General features: G+C 50.6%; 1 protein-coding gene across 3 annotated transcripts in view; it reads left to right on the top strand.

Moving 5' to 3' along the window:
* The window catches only part of Tmem132b (transmembrane protein 132B), a 279,115-nt gene that overhangs the window by 155,675 nt on the left and 107,656 nt on the right, over window positions 1-15,784 (top strand). Inside the window, exon 1 of one of the 3 annotated variants that reach the window (XM_013154491.3) lies at window positions 14,907-15,092. The exons of the other annotated variants lie outside the window; for them this stretch is intronic. Within the exon in view, the coding sequence (XP_013009945.2) occupies window positions 15,085-15,092 (8 nt within the window). The 5' untranslated portion in view covers window positions 14,907-15,084. Of the gene's footprint in view, window positions 1-14,906; window positions 15,093-15,784 lie in introns of those variants that run through there. 3 annotated transcript variants of the gene reach the window in all.

Below are 15,784 nucleotides of genomic sequence, written 5' to 3'. Positions count from 1 at the left end.
CCATGCTGGCGTTGGGTGTTGCTATGATGTCATGCAAGGACGGGCGCTCTCTTTTGTTGGCCGTTCCTCCCTGTGCTGGGCCTTTCCGGGTATAAAGTCCTTTTCAGTCTCAGGACTTAACAGGTGGCAGACTGGAGGCCACTGCACAGGCGACGCCCAGGAAGGCTGAGGCCGCTTGGGTGCTGGAGGCCATGGTGGGCGCCTCCTGGGCCCCGAGTGTGGCTGAGCCAGGGCTGGGGTCTCTGCAGCCGAGATTCCTGGGTTTCTCTGTGAGCTGGGGGCAGGGCGGGGAGGAGCGCAGCCTTTCCAGGGGCAGGCTGGCATTTGGGTCCATCTTTTAGAAGATTGTGGCTGCCGTGGAGAAGGGAAGTTTGCCTGCACCTGATGGAGATTTGCGGCTCTCCCCGTCTCTCGGATGAAATACGGTCCAGTGCCAGGGCCAGCCGCCACCATGAAGTTACAAGACAGGGAAAGTCATGCTGCCTGTGCGTCGTGAAATACTGCGTCTCGGCTCACGATAGGCTTTAATGTGTCGTGTTAGTGTGTCACCCCCTCCCAGTAGTAGGAGCTTAAATCAGGTCAACAAAATACCAGCGCTGGAGGACTTGGCTCCTGCACTGGGCCTCGGGCTGTGAGCTGGGCTGTCTGTGCTGTGACACGCCCCACCTTCCTCCCTGCCCATTGCTTGGCCTTCTCCTCTCCTGTGGCAGCAGTCAAACCTTCAGTGTCCCCTGCACCCCTCTTCTCCGCCAGCTCAGCACAGACTCAGCACGCCCTTGCCTGGGCTGGGAACAGCACCCCGACTCCATTTTAGCTGTGCCCCAAGCGTATTCAGGTCCCGCCTCCCAGCTTAGCCGGGGCGGGGGGGGTGGTGCTGACCAGCCTTCTTAGCATTCGGTCAGGCCATTACAATCCCTGATGCAGTGGACGCAGTGCACAGACCCGTGCATAGTCTCCTGGGCATCCTCTCGAAGACCAGTTCGCCTCGTTACCCCACTGGGGCAGCTCAGAGCCTGCTCTCCCCACACCGTCCACCTCCGTGGACCACTGAACTAAGCTGTCCTTTGAATGTCTGTCTTGGTGGCAAGCACTGCAGAGTGGGGCTTGGACGTGCTGCCCAGATGGACCGGAGAGGCAGACTCTCAGAGTTCCTTCCTCCCCTCTCTCCTGTCCCTCCTCCCTTCCTTCCCCCTTTTTCTCCCCGCTCCTTTCTCTTTTCTGAGCCATTGAACCCTGGACCCCATGCGTGCCAGGCCAGCCCCACCACTGAGCCAGAGCCCCAGCCCTGACCTGCCTGGAGGCTGCTCTTTGACTCAGGACCTCATGGGAGCCCAGAGTTTTTTATCCTGGCATTGGCTGGCAGCTGGCAGAACGGTTCTGGCTGATTCCAGTTAGCCCTCGAGACAAGGTCTGAGGCCTCTGGCCGATTCCCCCGGCCCCTGCATGTGTCCCAGGCGCCTCTGTCCTGGGATTTAGGAGACCCTGGGACCGAGCACTGTGCTGGGCCGTGGGTGCCTGCAGTTCCTGCTGGACCTGGGGGACGGTAGTCTTCTCACCAGTGGCCCGATGGCCTGTGTGCTGCTTCGGGGTCTGTTCCTTATGAAGTTGTCCCGCCATCTGCTTTTGAGCCAGGCCCTCCTCCTCCTCTTTACCCAAAGCGGCTTTAGCTGGTCTCCTTTAATTGATTTCCGAAGAGCTGCTGATCTGGTCGGGAGGAGTCTGACTTCCCTAGAAGAACTATGACCTATCGAGGCTGTACGTTGTCTCTGGCCAGGGCTCCCTCCTTCAGAGGGATTCCGGACTGGGCCAGAAGACAGGCAGCTGGCAGGCCGTGGTGAGGCTGGTGTCGCCGTGCTGAACAGGTGACTCCTTCCTTTGCTTCCTCATGAGCTGGCAGAGGGTCTCCCAGGTGAGTTTGGAGGAAGCAGGTGCCATTCTGATTCCTGTCTCTCACCCTGCCAGACGGGACAGAGAGCTCTGGGATTCTGCTGCTAGAAGCTGCTGGTGGGGGCAGAAGGAAATCGACCTGTGCTCATAATGAAATGCTCCTGCTCCAAAAACCTGTGTGTCACACTCTGTGTGGGATGGTCCTCGCTTCACAGGTCTGCTTCCCATTAGGAGCTCTCACATCTCAGGCCCTGTGATCTCCTCCGAGCTCGACAAGCGTGGCCCCGACCTTGTGGGCTCAGATCTGAGTGAGGACCCACGAGCTGCCAGAGGTCAGGCTTGAGCGTGACCTGCCCGGGGCAGCTGTGTGTGGTCTTCCGGCTGCTCAGCAACCCCCCTGGCTGGTGGCCGCCTGACAAGCTTGCAGTGTCACGGTCGGGCCGGCCACGTGGCCGTCACACAGCCGCAGAGCCCTCATTAGTACAGCCGGGCGCAGCCACCAGAGCAGGTGGCACCTGTCGTTCCATCGTTTCAGGCCAATTAGTGGTCTTTCTCCTCCGAGCAGCTGACCTGGCGCTGACTCACATCTCCTCATTATCTGGAACCGGCTTTGTTCCTTGGGGACGCACACTGTGGGCCTGCTCGGGAAGGGTGCCTGATGTCGGGTGAGCCCTGGGAAAACCCATGGGCCGGTCCGCATCCTGCATGAGCTCCACGCACCCCATCCCGGAGCCTAGTGCAGCAGACCCTCAATGCTGTACCCCAGTCCCTTTCCTTCCCTTCCGGAAACTTCTTCCTGAAGCCTATAATTGGGAACCCAAGCAGCCCCAGGGGACCCCAGAGAAGGATGCAGCTGGCTCCTGCGTCTGCTGTTACTTCAGGCAAGTCCGGCTCACACTGGCTGCTCGGGAACAAGTTCCTCTCTGCATCTCAGGGTGGCAGGGGAGAAGCGCACCCCACTTTACCTAAAGCATTTCAGGAGTGCTGGAGCAGATATCATCAACGGAGAAGTCAGAGAATTACACGCACTAATCCCTCCCGATTGTGGTTGACTTAAGATGTAATTACCGCAGAGTAACAGGCCTGTTAGGAAGATTTGGAGGCTGCTGTCATGACTACAATAGGCCAATAGAAAACTAGAAGGCGCTGCTGGGTTTTAATGAATGGGTGACAGGGGACTCCCTGTCTCCCAAGGGCGCTCCTCAGTGGGGTCTTCTGCTCCTGGGGTCTGCAGGAGTCTGCCAGTGCTGCCTTGGACTCTTGGTCTGGCTGACTGGTATCGAAGAGCTGCCAGGGACGTGGAAGATTACAAGGACAGGAATTCGATTTTTGACCCAAATGGCGTTCAGAATGTCATTCTGCTTATAGGACTCCTCTTAACACTGCCGAATTTCAAGGTTAATGAGGTTAGAGGTTCCGTCTGGGTCTGTCTCTGAGTATCCGAGAGTGTTGTATGTCTGTTTGCAAACCCCCTCTTGGCTTTTTTCCCTTGCTTGGGACGTGACGAACCAAGCTTCAAATTTGGAGGAACCACAAACTGGAAGAGTGCTGGAACCCAGGGAGATGCTTGGAGGAAGCTGACCATCACGCCACTAGTGGGCCCCCTGGGAAAGTTGCTGGTATTCTGATTCATTCCTGGCTCTGCGACCCCAGCTTTGTTGGTGATTTCTAGGACAGCAGTGGCCGAGGAGCTGCTGTCCTGTTAACACTGGGGTGGACGCTGACCGTGAGCCCTGGAGAGAATGCACAGAACAGCTGCTCACGGGGCACAGAGGGGGCCTGAAGCAGCAGACACTCGGAAATAGGGAACAGCAAGGTATGATTTCCCTGTTTCCTGAATTAGACGGAGAGAAGGCTCCGTGCGGGGAAGCCAAAACTCAGAAAATTCAGTCTTACTGACTTCCTGACTTACTAACTTCCAGGGGCAAAGCTGGGGTAACCACAACTATTGGAAAGTGAGAAGAGGTCCCGGAAAAGACGTATTTAGAGATGGGGAGCCCTGTGCTCTGTGTGTGACTTCTCCCAGATCTCTGGCTGACCCTGGAGTCACACACGTGTTACTGTGACTTCAAGAATCTCCGCTTAGCCGCCTGTTTAATAGAAAAGCAGCAACATGATTCTGGGTCTTCAGAGACCACAAAACAACCCGTGGCCTCGGCCGTGCCTCCCTGTGGTGTCTGGAATATGACCCGAATTACCTGATGAAACAGGAACAAGAGAATGAGACACGTACACCAGAGAAAAAAGTGATCATTGGAGACGGATAGAATTTCCAGACTAAGGCGGTCTTGACATCAAGGAAAATACGCCTGCTACTCTATCCCCCAAGGGTTATGCGTTAGAGGTTCTGACCCCAGTGTGATGTTGTGAGCTACTGGGCCTTTAAGAGGCGGAGCCTAGACAAAGACTTTAGGCCTTTGGGGGCGTGGCCCTGGGAAGAGATTAAGGTGGTTCTCATGGGAACTGGTTGGGTCCTGCAGGGCTTATTACACAGAGCCCCCTGACCCCAGACTTGCTCTTGGCTTCCTGCCTCCCACGTGTTCTCTCTCATACATGGGGCCACTGTTGTGAAAGCATCTGGCATGAGGTCAAACCATGGGGACTGCCACACCGTGGACCCGAAGCCTGGAAAACTTTGAGCTGCGTGAACCTCTTTTCCTCAGCCAGCTTCACCTGCCTTGTTATAGTGACAGAAAACAAATGAATAGGACACGATGGATAGGAACAGGAAAGGGACAGAAACTCCAAAGGCTGGAGCTCGCGAGCTTGCAGTGAGCTATATAATCCCAAGTAAATTTTCATCAAATGGCTTATCAGAAGGTTGGAGAGGATGTGAGAAGCAGCCAGTGAACTTAAAGATGGATCGATGCACTTAACCCACCTGAAGAATAGAGAGGAGAAATACTGCAAACAGATTTAACAGAGCCTGGGGCTGTGTGACACCAGCGAGTCTTCTGTGTGGAACTGGAGTTGAAGGATAGGAGGAAGAGAAGGAGACAGGAAAAATATGTCAAGAAACAGCAGCCAGAAAGATGTGCGCTTCCCGCTGGACCCTGCCAGCCCACTTCCATTGGAAACAAATATTAACCCAAAGATTAATATGCAAACAGGCAGGCCAGCAGTATAAAAAGGACCCAGATATTCATTAACCCGTTAATGGGGAGCAAACTGAGCTGTAACCATACAATGAAGTGCTCCCCAGTTAGAAAAGCTTGTTACTGCACCAAAGTGCAAGTTAACAACCAAAGCTTTAGGTTAAGTAACAGAAGTCAGATACAAACTACTATATATGAACATGACGCCTGTTCAGGTCAAATTCTAGAGCTGGTGAATCCAGAGTGACTTGAGCAGATGACCAGGGGCCGGAGGCTGAGGATCGCAGCACACGGGACGGCTACCAAGAGGCTGCAGGTGCTGCAGAAGGCAGAGAGTTTTGTATCTTGGTTGTTGTGATAATCACACGACTCTACATTTGTCAAAACCCATCCTCAAAACAGGTGAATTTAGCCTGGGATGGTGGTGCGCGCCTGTAATCCCAGCACTCAGCAGGCTGAGGCAGGAGAATCACCATAAGTTCCAAGCCAGCCCTGGTTACACAGCTCATTTGAGCCAGCCCGAATTGCCTGTCTCAAGGAAAGAAAACAAAAGAAAAAACCAAAAAAAAAAAAAAAATTGGCTAACTTTATTATATGTAAATTGTGTGTCACTGTGACTTAGGTTTTTGGCTGTGTAATTTTCTTAATTGGACCTCCAGTTCTGAAATGAAAAACCCTTATTAAACATGAGTCAGCTGTTCACACAAGAGACTGAGAGGTGAATGAGGAGTCATCACAGGCTTCCCCAGGCTGACACCACGGAGTCCGCAGGCTTCTGCAGTCCACGTCAGCCTGAACCTCAGCCCCGCGGGGGCCTCTTCAGGGCCGGGTTGGGGGCTCCCCCTTCTCCCGTGTCAAGAGCACTGTGTTGCCACAGAGCACTGAGTGCCAGTACATTGGGATTCAGGTCATTCTTTTTCTGGCTCTGGGATTGAATGCAGGGCTTCTCTACCGCTGAGCCGTACCCCTGGCCCTTTTAATTTTAATTTTTATCTCCAGTCACAAGTTGCTCAGGGGGGACCTGCACTTGGGACCCTCCTACCTGGCACGCTCTCCGTGCTGGGATTACAGGCTCCTTTGGATCCTGGCACGTAGTTGCCTGGCCTTTTCAGACTTCTCACAGGTGAGGGGAACTCTGCAGTTTTCCCAAGCGGTTGGGGAGGCTGACGCAGACCCACAGATGAGTCTGTGTGTTGGAAGAGCAGGAGGTGGGTGGTGTGTGGGAGCAGTTTGGCTGGGAGCGAGGTCTGTGGCATCCTCTGAGGACAGAGAGGTGGCTGGCTCCTGGCTCTTCTCTGCCCTGCTCCTCCTTTCCCCTCACGCTGTATTAGAGCTCACTGTCTGGGGGACAGAAGTGGCATAAAAGGTAAAGAAGTAAAACTCATTGGGTTCCATGGTGTTAAGGGCTACGGAGACAGAGCAGCAGAGTGAGGAGGGATCACAGGGTAGTGAATGGTTCAGACACTGTAGGAAAGAGTGGCCCAGTGGAGGTGTGTGTTAGTGCAAAGGCCCTGAGGCCACGTGTGCCTGGGCCCAAAGAGACAATAAGGGGCCAGTGTGGGGAGAGCAGCAGCAGATCTGTTCAGGAGGACGACAGGCCATGGGGCCTGGGCCTGGGGTGTGCAGGGCCTTGTAGGTCTTTGTCAGGATGTTTATTGACTTTTATGTGAGTGAGGTGAGGGCTCCTCCAGGGCTTGGAGTGGAGCCTGAAAACTGACTGATGTTCTCCTGGCTGCCATGCAGAGAGAATGCAGTGGAAGGTGGCGGGGAGGGAGCCGCAGGGAGACGGTGTGGGACCCAGGAAAGGGGTAGTGAGCTGGACTGGGGCAGAGGTGAGAGCAAAGGTATTTGTAAAAACAAAAGCCAAAACACCACATTTCCAAAGCAGGACAGACGGATTGGGCTCTGAGCAAAGAGAGTAGTGAAGGGTGACCGAGATTTTGACCTGGGTGACGACAGGGATGTGTGGCGCTGAGTTTAATGACCACGGGGCAGACTGCAGACTGCTTCCCCCTCAGCCCTGGGCCCCAGAGCACCGTGCCTCCTGGGGACGCTCTGGGGTCTGCGGTCGCCCCAGCACACCCGGGCCGGTCTGACCTGTGCTGCAGGCCTGATGTCGGGTGTGAACACCGCCCTGCTCCCCTAGTGGCTCGGTCTCCTCGGTCTCCTCGGGGACTCAGCCCACGCCACTTCTGCTGCTCCTCAGCAGGGACGTTGTGGGACTGAGGAAACGTCAGCCCTGACTGCAGTGCAGCTACCCAGTGTGACCAGGGACAGTGTGGCCTTTTCTGCGCCCAGTTGCAGAGGCCTAGGTAACTGGCAGGCCCAGGGTGCAGCTCCGGGTGCCCAGTCCTGTTAGCAGCTGCCCTTCCATGGAGGAGCCTAGCAGCTGAGTGCGGTGCAGGAAACGCCCCCCTCCACGGGGGCCTTCCCAGTGCAGGAGGATGCTGTGTGCGATGTGGGACCATGGGGGGGGGTTAGTATTGTTCCCTGTGTGGCGCTGTGCCCACCTTCCTGTCTGTGTGCGGACCCGGCCCAGGCTGGGGGTGACGGACCCTCCATGAATGCACCTGCACCAAGCAGTGGACGAGGGCCACGCTCAGTGCCTGTCTGGTGCGCACACCTGGGAGGCCTGGGTGCCCCCCTCGTAGCTGTGTGGCAGGCTTCTTCCAGGGCCTCCTGGGCCCTGGCCGCGAGTGCAGCTGACCACTTCCCTCCTGGACCCACACAGGAGTCCCCCTGCTGCAGCTGGGACCACAGGGCTGCGGTGACAAAGCCTCCAAGCCACAACCTCCCCGAGGCCGCGGTTCCCAGTGGCAGCCAGGAGGAGCCGAGTTGGGGGAAAGGAGCCTTTTGCTGTTGTCTTCCCTGTACGTTTTGCATCTTGAGATTCTGCAAATGCATTTATTAAAAACGAATGCGATGTTGTAGATCAAAATCGGGTTCCCAGCTCCACGCTGAGCACGGTTAACGAGCCCCAAAGGTTCCCCGCCATGCTGTGTGCTGAGCCGTCACTCAGCGCAGGTGCTCACGGGGGTCCTGCATGGAGACGGGGACCCTGCTGCAGGCCGGTCTCGGGGAGCCTCAGAGGCAGGACAGCTGTCTTGGGGACTCGTGTAAGACGATTCTGAGCCGTCTTTTGCCGGCAGAGTTCAGGCTGTTGTCAGACACATAGTGGCAGAGAGGAAAAGGAAATTATAATTGTGGCAGTTGTCTGCGCTGTCTCCGGGCCTGTCACCAGGCGCTGATGGGATCAGATCGCTGGCAGCGAGGCTGAGCTGTCAGCGCGGGGGCCCGCGTGGGGTTGGCAGCGGAGGCCGCGCAGGTGCCCTGTTTGCTCATTACCGAGACGGATGGCTTCCAGCACCCGGAGAGTGCTGGGAAGCAAATAAGGCCGCTCACCCGGCCTGCTCGGTACTTAGAGGTTTTTTAAAATGGGGAAAATAACAAAAAACACCCCACATTGTCTTCCTGTGGTAGGAAAGGGGGTGGCTTGACTTCTTGGAGGCAGATGGAGCGTTTCGGGGAGCGTTTATGCTATAAAAATGCTTTTTAGGTTCAAGCCCAGCAGAATAAATCAAATAAGAGAGCAGGGGAGAGCTGCGGATGGGAACTCGGCTGTCCTTCAGGAGAATACGTCTTGATGAGAGAAAAGTTAAGAAAATAGTATTATGTAAAGTGTTTATCTGCCCGCCTCCAGCCGCGTTGGACCTCATTATTTGGGTTCATTTTCTTACGTTCTAAGAGAGCTGCGTACCGTGGATGTTGCTGGAGCTTTTCTGTGCCTTGCTGATTGCGGTGCTCCCCCCCTTAGCAGGGCTGGGCGTCGTTACCTTGCGTGTGTTAAACAGCCTTCCGTAGAAACTGTACCAAAACAGTTGCACATGGACTTACCACTTATACAAAAAGAATTACACTGTGTGCACTTTTTGACAATTTCATTTTCCCCCCTCTCGGTTTTGTTGCCTGTTTTTTTTTTTTTTTTGTACCGGGGATCGAACTCAGGACCTCGTGCTTGCCAGGCAGGCGCTGTGCTGCTGGGCTGGATCCCCAGCCTCAATCCCAGTTTCCTACCCTGAAAAATTGGGACGGCACTACTGCACCTTTTAAAGTATGGTTCGGTCCTGGCAAGCACAAGGTCGTGAGTTCGATCCCCGTACTTAAATAAAAAGGAGAATTCGAGGGGTTTTTGCACGTTGGTGAAGTTGCAGAATCCTGCAGTTGTTGATGGTAATTAGAATCGTCCCGTGTAACGTTACACATCCTCCTCGTCCCCCAGAGAACCTTTCTGTTAGAGGCCCATTTCCACGCCCCCTTCACAGGCCTTGGCACCTGCCAGTCTGTGTCTCACCCGCATGGTTTTACCTGTACCCGAGGTGTCTTTCCAGCGGACATACATGTCACACAGACTTCCAGGACTGAAGTCTCTTGTTTAGTATCATATTTTCATCCACGTGGGGCATCTCTCAGCACTTCATGTTCTTTTTAAATCTTTTTGAGACCAAGTCTTGCTATGCAGTGCAGGCTGGCCTTGGGCTCACTTTGTAGCCCAGGCTGGTCTCGAATTTGCAACGATCCTCCTCAGCCTCCCGAGTGCTGGGATTACAGGTGTGCTGGCATCTCATTCTTTATATGGCCAAATAACATTCTGCTGTATAAAAATACCACATTTTGTGCACTTTCTCCCCTTTAGATGGAAACTTAACCTTTTTTTCCTTTGGCTAGGATGAATAACGTCACTGTGAGCATTCGTGTGCAAGTGTTTTGATTTTACTTGTAGAGATGAAAGGCATTTGCTGAGTGATATGGCGATGCGTTTAAGTTTTTAAGGAATTGCTAGACGCTTCTCGCAAGCCACTGCTCTGTGTGACCTTCCCATTGGCGAGGCATGCGGGTCCCAGTTCCTGCCCACCCTGTCCGTGGTTCTTCTGCCCTGTTTGTGATCCCAGATACCACAGTGGGGGCTGTGACTGCGATTTGGATTTACGTTTCCTTGGTGATCAATGATGGGAGACACCTTTTTGTCTATTTATTATCCAGCTGTGTGTCCTCTTGAGAGAGAAGTCTGTGTAAATACTCTGCCCAAGTGTAACTTGCTTATTTTTCCTTTCTATTGTGGAGTTTAAAAAACTTTTGTATCTTGGATACTGTTCCTCTATCAGATGTACACATTGCAAATATTTTGTTTTGATTCATTTGCTATCTTTCCCCTGTACCTAATGCTTGTGATTCCCTATGTAAGAAACCATTGCCTAAACTAAGGACACAGAAGTGGTTGCCGATGTCTCTTTCTGGTAGTTTTAAAATCTTACTTTTACAGATAGAATTGTGATCTGCCTTCTGTTAGTTTCTGTGTGTGGTGTAATATAGGGATCCAGTGTTGCACTATTTAGACACTGTTTGTTGAAAAGATGGTCTTTCACCCCTTCAGCAGCTGATCGCAAGTGTGAGGGTTTATGTCTGGACCGTAAGCTCAGACCTTTTGATTTTGTGTCTGTCTTTATGCTGGTAGCACACTGTTTTTTGAATACTGTAGCCTTGAGGTAAAATTTGAAGTCAGGAGATGTGTATCTTCTTCCAGCTTGTGTTCAGAGATTTTTTGGCTATTCTGGGCTCTTGGCTAATCATCGGGATTTGGGGATCAACTGGTTAATTTATGCATGAGGAACCTGAAGGTTGTGTCAGACTTGTGGAGCAGTTTGGAGGTGTCACCACCTTGACGCTATTAGGCTGTCTGATCCATGAACACAGAATGTCTTTTCATCATTTAGCTCTTAAAAATTCTTGCGGGCTCTTCTGTAGTTTAGACACACACGTTCAGTGTATTCCCAGGTGTTTTTTCTTGGCAATGGTGCAGTAAATGGGATTTTCTTCATTCCATTTTGCGATTGCTGGCTGTGAATTTCTGTCTGTAATCTTGTGTCTCACAACCTTGCTGAGCTCACTGTTTGGCTTTCACGGTGTGGTTTGTTGGTTGGAGGTGCGGGCTTCGGGTTCCCCTTGGATCCGTGTCATCTGTGACTGGTCTGAGATGGCGCTGCTTTCTCTTTTCCAACCTTGAGGCCTCTCGTTGCCGTCTTCTCACCCGATCGCCCTGCTGGGAACCTGGTGAAAGGCGGGCTGGAGATGGGAGGCGATGGCTCTGCGTGCGCCCAGCCTCAGGAGGATGCTGGCCGTCTTCCACGCTCACGTGGGTTCGTCCTGGGTTTTTCTAGATGCTCTTCTGAAGCCAGGGGTGCTCCCTTCTCTTGTATTTAGCTGAATATTTTTAACATGGCGTTAGGGTAGTCAAATGCATTTTCTGTTTCAATTAAAATGACCAGGTGGGTGCAGCGTAATCCCAGCCCTCTGGGAGGCCGAGGCGGACGGATTGCTTGTTGGAGTCACACCTGCGCAGTTTAGCGAGGCCGTCTCAGAAGAACTGCAAAGGGCTGGGAACTGCTCAGTGCTCGTACGTGGGTTCAGTGCCAGCACCACCTCCCAAACAAGACGAAACCACGTTTTTCCTCTTTACTGGAACAATATGGCACATTGCACGGAATTATTTTCATATATTGAACGCTGGAGAGAGAATGGGTGGAACTCTTGACACACAGGTGCAGGTGAAGATTTCATGAACAAACGCTGATTGCTTGGAAAATACTACAAAGAATCAACAACTGGATTATTAAAAATCCCCTCCTATTAAAAAGCTTTTGCATAGCAAAAGAAATCAAAAGTAGAGTGAGAAGACAACCTACATAGTTGGAAAAAGTTTTAGCCAGTTGTCCTCAGACAATGAACTAATGTCTAGGATTGAAAAAAAACAGAACTGGAAAAAATCAGACCCCCCATTCAAGGATCCAACCCAAAAATGGGCATCTGAGATGAATACACACTTCTCAGAGAAAGAAATGTGAACAGAAAATAAATATATGAAAAGATGTTCATCATCACTGGTCATTCGAGAGGTGAAAATTAAAACAAACGGGGATTTCATCTCACTCTAGAAAGAATGGCTGTTACCAAGAAATTAACCAACAACCGATGCTGGCAGGGCTGTGGGAGAGAAGAACCCTTCTCCGCGGTCGGTGGGAGCGTCGACTGGTGCAGCCACCGTGGAAATCAGTGTGGGGATTCCTCAGAAACCTAGGATTACAGGTCCCATTTGACCCAGCCATTCCCCTTCTTGGTATCTTCCTGGAAGAATTAAAAACATACTACCACAATATATGTGCACCTGTGTTTATAGCAGTGTGGTTTGTAATACGTAAATCTTGGAAACAACCCAAATGCCTATCGGTTGATGAATGGATACAAAGGATGTGTTTTTTTTTTAATGGAATACTACTCGGTCAAAAAGAGGGATAAACCCGAGAGATTTCTAGGTAAACGGATGGACTTTGAACCATACTTTTAGGTGAAGTAAATCACACCCACGTGTAAATATCACATTGTCTCCTGGCTGTGAGAAACTGAAGTGTAAATAAGGACCAAAGTGTAATTTAGAGATTATGAAATAGGAAGAATATTTTCAAAAGGAAAGAGAACTACAAAAGAAGGGTAAAATGGAAACAGCTTTTGTAAATGAGGAGGGAGAGGAGGGGACCAGAAGAAAGGAATCCGGACATACCACACGTACGGGCACACGTTCCCTGTGATTGAGTGGCCATGATGTACATCTAAGTGGTACGATAAGCTTAATAAAAGATACATGAAATAATAAAGGAGAAATTCCTGCCCAGAAACGAATCAGGGTTGTGTCTGGAATAAACCACGCTTGATCCTGGTGTATAAGCGTTTTGGGTGCTGATGGATTCACCTGGCTGGTGTCGTTGGGGATTTTGCATCTGTATTCTCCAGGAGCCCTGGTGTGTGGTTTTCCTGTTTTTGATGTCTCTGTAGGGTTTTCCTCCTTGGTGATGTTTTCTGTCAGAGGAATTTTGGGCTCCTGTGGATCGGGACGCACTCCCTGCTTTTTGGTGAGGAGGAGGAGTTTGGGAAGTGTACGCTTTGTAAACGTTAGGTAGAGTTAATCAGCAAAGCCGTCTGTTCCGGGTTTTCTTCCTGGATGGTTTTGAACGCTGATTTATTTCTTGCATCATTGCGGATTACCTATTTTTTAAAAAAATTATTTTGGTAGGTCTCGTCTTCGGAGGACCTTTCCTGCTCCATCTGGTTACCTAATTTGTGGCCTCCTGGTTATTCCTATTCCCTTATGACTCCTCAAAATGTTGGTGATGTTGTGCTGGGGTCTCCTTGTAGTTCTCATTAGTAATCTCCCTTTTTCTTGGTCGGTTTAGTGAGAGACGTTTGCTAACTTCCTTGATCTGTCAAGAACGAGGCTGTCGGTTTGGGTGATTTGCTCAGTTCTCTGTCACGTACTTGTGCTGCAGTCTGACGTCTGACGTCTGCCTTCTGATTCCACTTTGTCCCGGTGGCAGGAGGCTGAGCTTCTGATCTGAGAGCAGCGCCCTCCTCTCTGTCACGCAGTGTGGACACACGTGGTTAGCAACACCGTTCCCACACTGCAGCCCGGGAATCCCGTCCGGCTGTGCTCTTTCATTTGTGGGAAGGATTCCCCGACGTCCCTGTGCCTCATCTTTGGTGCACTGTTATTTAGGAGCACTGTTTGATGTTCACACGCCTACGAGATTCTCAGTGTTTTGGTTGTTGATTGCCTGCTTGGCTCTGCTGTGTGTGGGGGGCGCGATTTCACCCCTGTTCAGCTGGGGAGGCTGGTGTATGGTTTCTGCTGAGTCCTGGGGCCATCTCCTGTGTGTGAGGAGCAGAGGGGTCCCTCTGCCAGCTGACGTCTGTCAGGGCCCGGCCTGTCGGCTCCTGTGGTTTCTGCTTTGACTCCGGTCTGTGTTGAGAGTCTCCCTCACTGAGCTGAGCATCCTTCATGATGGTGTAGTGAGGTCTCCAGCTGTTACTGTTGAATCTTCTGTTTCTTCCCGCTTCTGGTTCATGTGTTTCGGAGTTTATAGTAGAAGATAATGGCATAATAATAATATGATTATCATGTGTTATAAAATATCCTTTGCTGATAGTAATAATTTTCATCTAGAACTTACCTGCACTTTTGTACTGTACAGCTACCCAGCTGTCCTGTATTAGTTGAGTTAGTATATTTTTGTCCACTGTCTTCTAGCTATCCGTGTCTTTTGATCTAAAGTGTAAATCCAATTACATGCTGGCTTATGAGTTTTTAAAAAATCCGTTTTGCCAGTATCTGTATTTTGATGGGAATGTTTAATCCATTTACATTTAATGTAATTACTGATGGGACTTAGGTCTTAATTTGGCTATTGTTTTCTACATTTCTTATTTTGCTCTGTTTCTCTATTACTGCCTTATATTGTGGTAAGTGTTTTCTACTGTATAAATTTTATTCTATAGTGGTTTTTACTTTTTAAACTTTTTACAAAGTATTTATCCTGAGGACGAAACAATTTGCTAGTGTAACTGTAACTTAATGCAGTAGTATACAAAACTGTTCTCCTGTACGGTTGTAATTTCCTCCCTGCGTTTGGTGCTGTTACCACACAAATTCTTTCTACAGTGTGTCCCCGTCAACACAGATTTACAATCATAGATTTATGCATTTGTCGTCTACATCAGATAGTAGAAAGGGCTCCAGTAAAGTTTTATACTGTCTTTTTATTAACCCTTGAGGTCACCTTTGCTGGTGCTTCTTACTTCCCTGTGTGGACTGGATTTGCTGCCTGGGTCTTCTCAATTCCGCCAGAAGGGACACCTTTGGTGTTTCCCGCAGGGCACGCCTGAGAGGAGCGATTTGTCTCTTTTTAGGAACTCTGGCGCTGGCCTGATTCCCCTCACTCTGGAAGGGGAGCTTCGTGGAATTCTCTTTCTCTCCTCCCTCCTTCCCCGCCCGCCCTCTCCTGGCTGTCCTTTCAGCCTTGTGAAGATGACGCACAGTCTCTGTGGCTCTGGCCCCTGGTTTCTGGTGACAGATCCGCTGTCCGCCGTCCTGAGCCGCCGTCTGTGTGCCTCACCTTCCCCTGGCTCTTTATGTTCTGTCTCTAGCTTGGGCTTTTGTCGGTCTGAAATGACGTGGCGAGATGTGCATCTCTGAATTTATCCTGCATGGAGTTACTGGATGCCAAGGTCAGTGCTTTCCATCAGCTTGGGAAGATTTTCCTGCCTTCCTCCGTATTCTAGTGCTTCGGGCCTCAGCTGTGTGGATATTTGTATGCCGTCCTCAGGCTCCCGTTTATTTCGTGGATTTTCTTTCTCTTAGTCCTGACTACAGTTAATTCACCAGTCTTCAGATTTTCTGCTTCTTGTGCCTGTTGAGCTCTTCTCAATTTGAAACCTGTTATTTTTCTTTCCAGCTCCAGATTTTATGTGAGGCTCTTTTTTACAAAATTTCTGCCCCAATGATATTTTCTATCTATTGCAACATACTTGCCAAATGTTCTTTAGAAAATTTCTGCCTCAATGATATTTTCTATCTATTGCAACATACTTGCCAAATAGTTCTTTAGTTTTTTAGACTAAGTTTCTTTTGGTTATTGTTGCAAATTTGAAACACCTGATTTAGAGTCTGTAAGAAAAGCACCTGCCATTCCTAAGGGACAGTTCCTATTACCTGCCTTCTCCCCTTCATGTTTGGGCCATATTTCTGTTTGTTTGAACATCTTTTCAATTTTTGTCAGAAATGTGGCATTTTAAATAAAATAATGTACAACTGTGAAAATCAGATCCCTTTTCTTTTTTAAGAGTTTGTTGTTAATGACATTTTTTATTCTTGTGCTTGCTGGATTTTTTTTTAAATTTAAACTTTCTTCGCCACTAAT

This window comes from Cavia porcellus, unplaced genomic scaffold, assembly GCF_034190915.1.
Source record: "Cavia porcellus strain 051 isolate PalLab524CR breed Dunkin Hartley unplaced genomic scaffold, mCavPor4.1 scaffold_16, whole genome shotgun sequence".
In the NCBI taxonomy this organism is placed as follows: Eukaryota; Metazoa; Chordata; class Mammalia; order Rodentia; family Caviidae; genus Cavia; species Cavia porcellus.
Note: the sequence above shows the minus strand (reverse complement) of the source record. Positions and strands in the feature narration are given on the sequence as shown.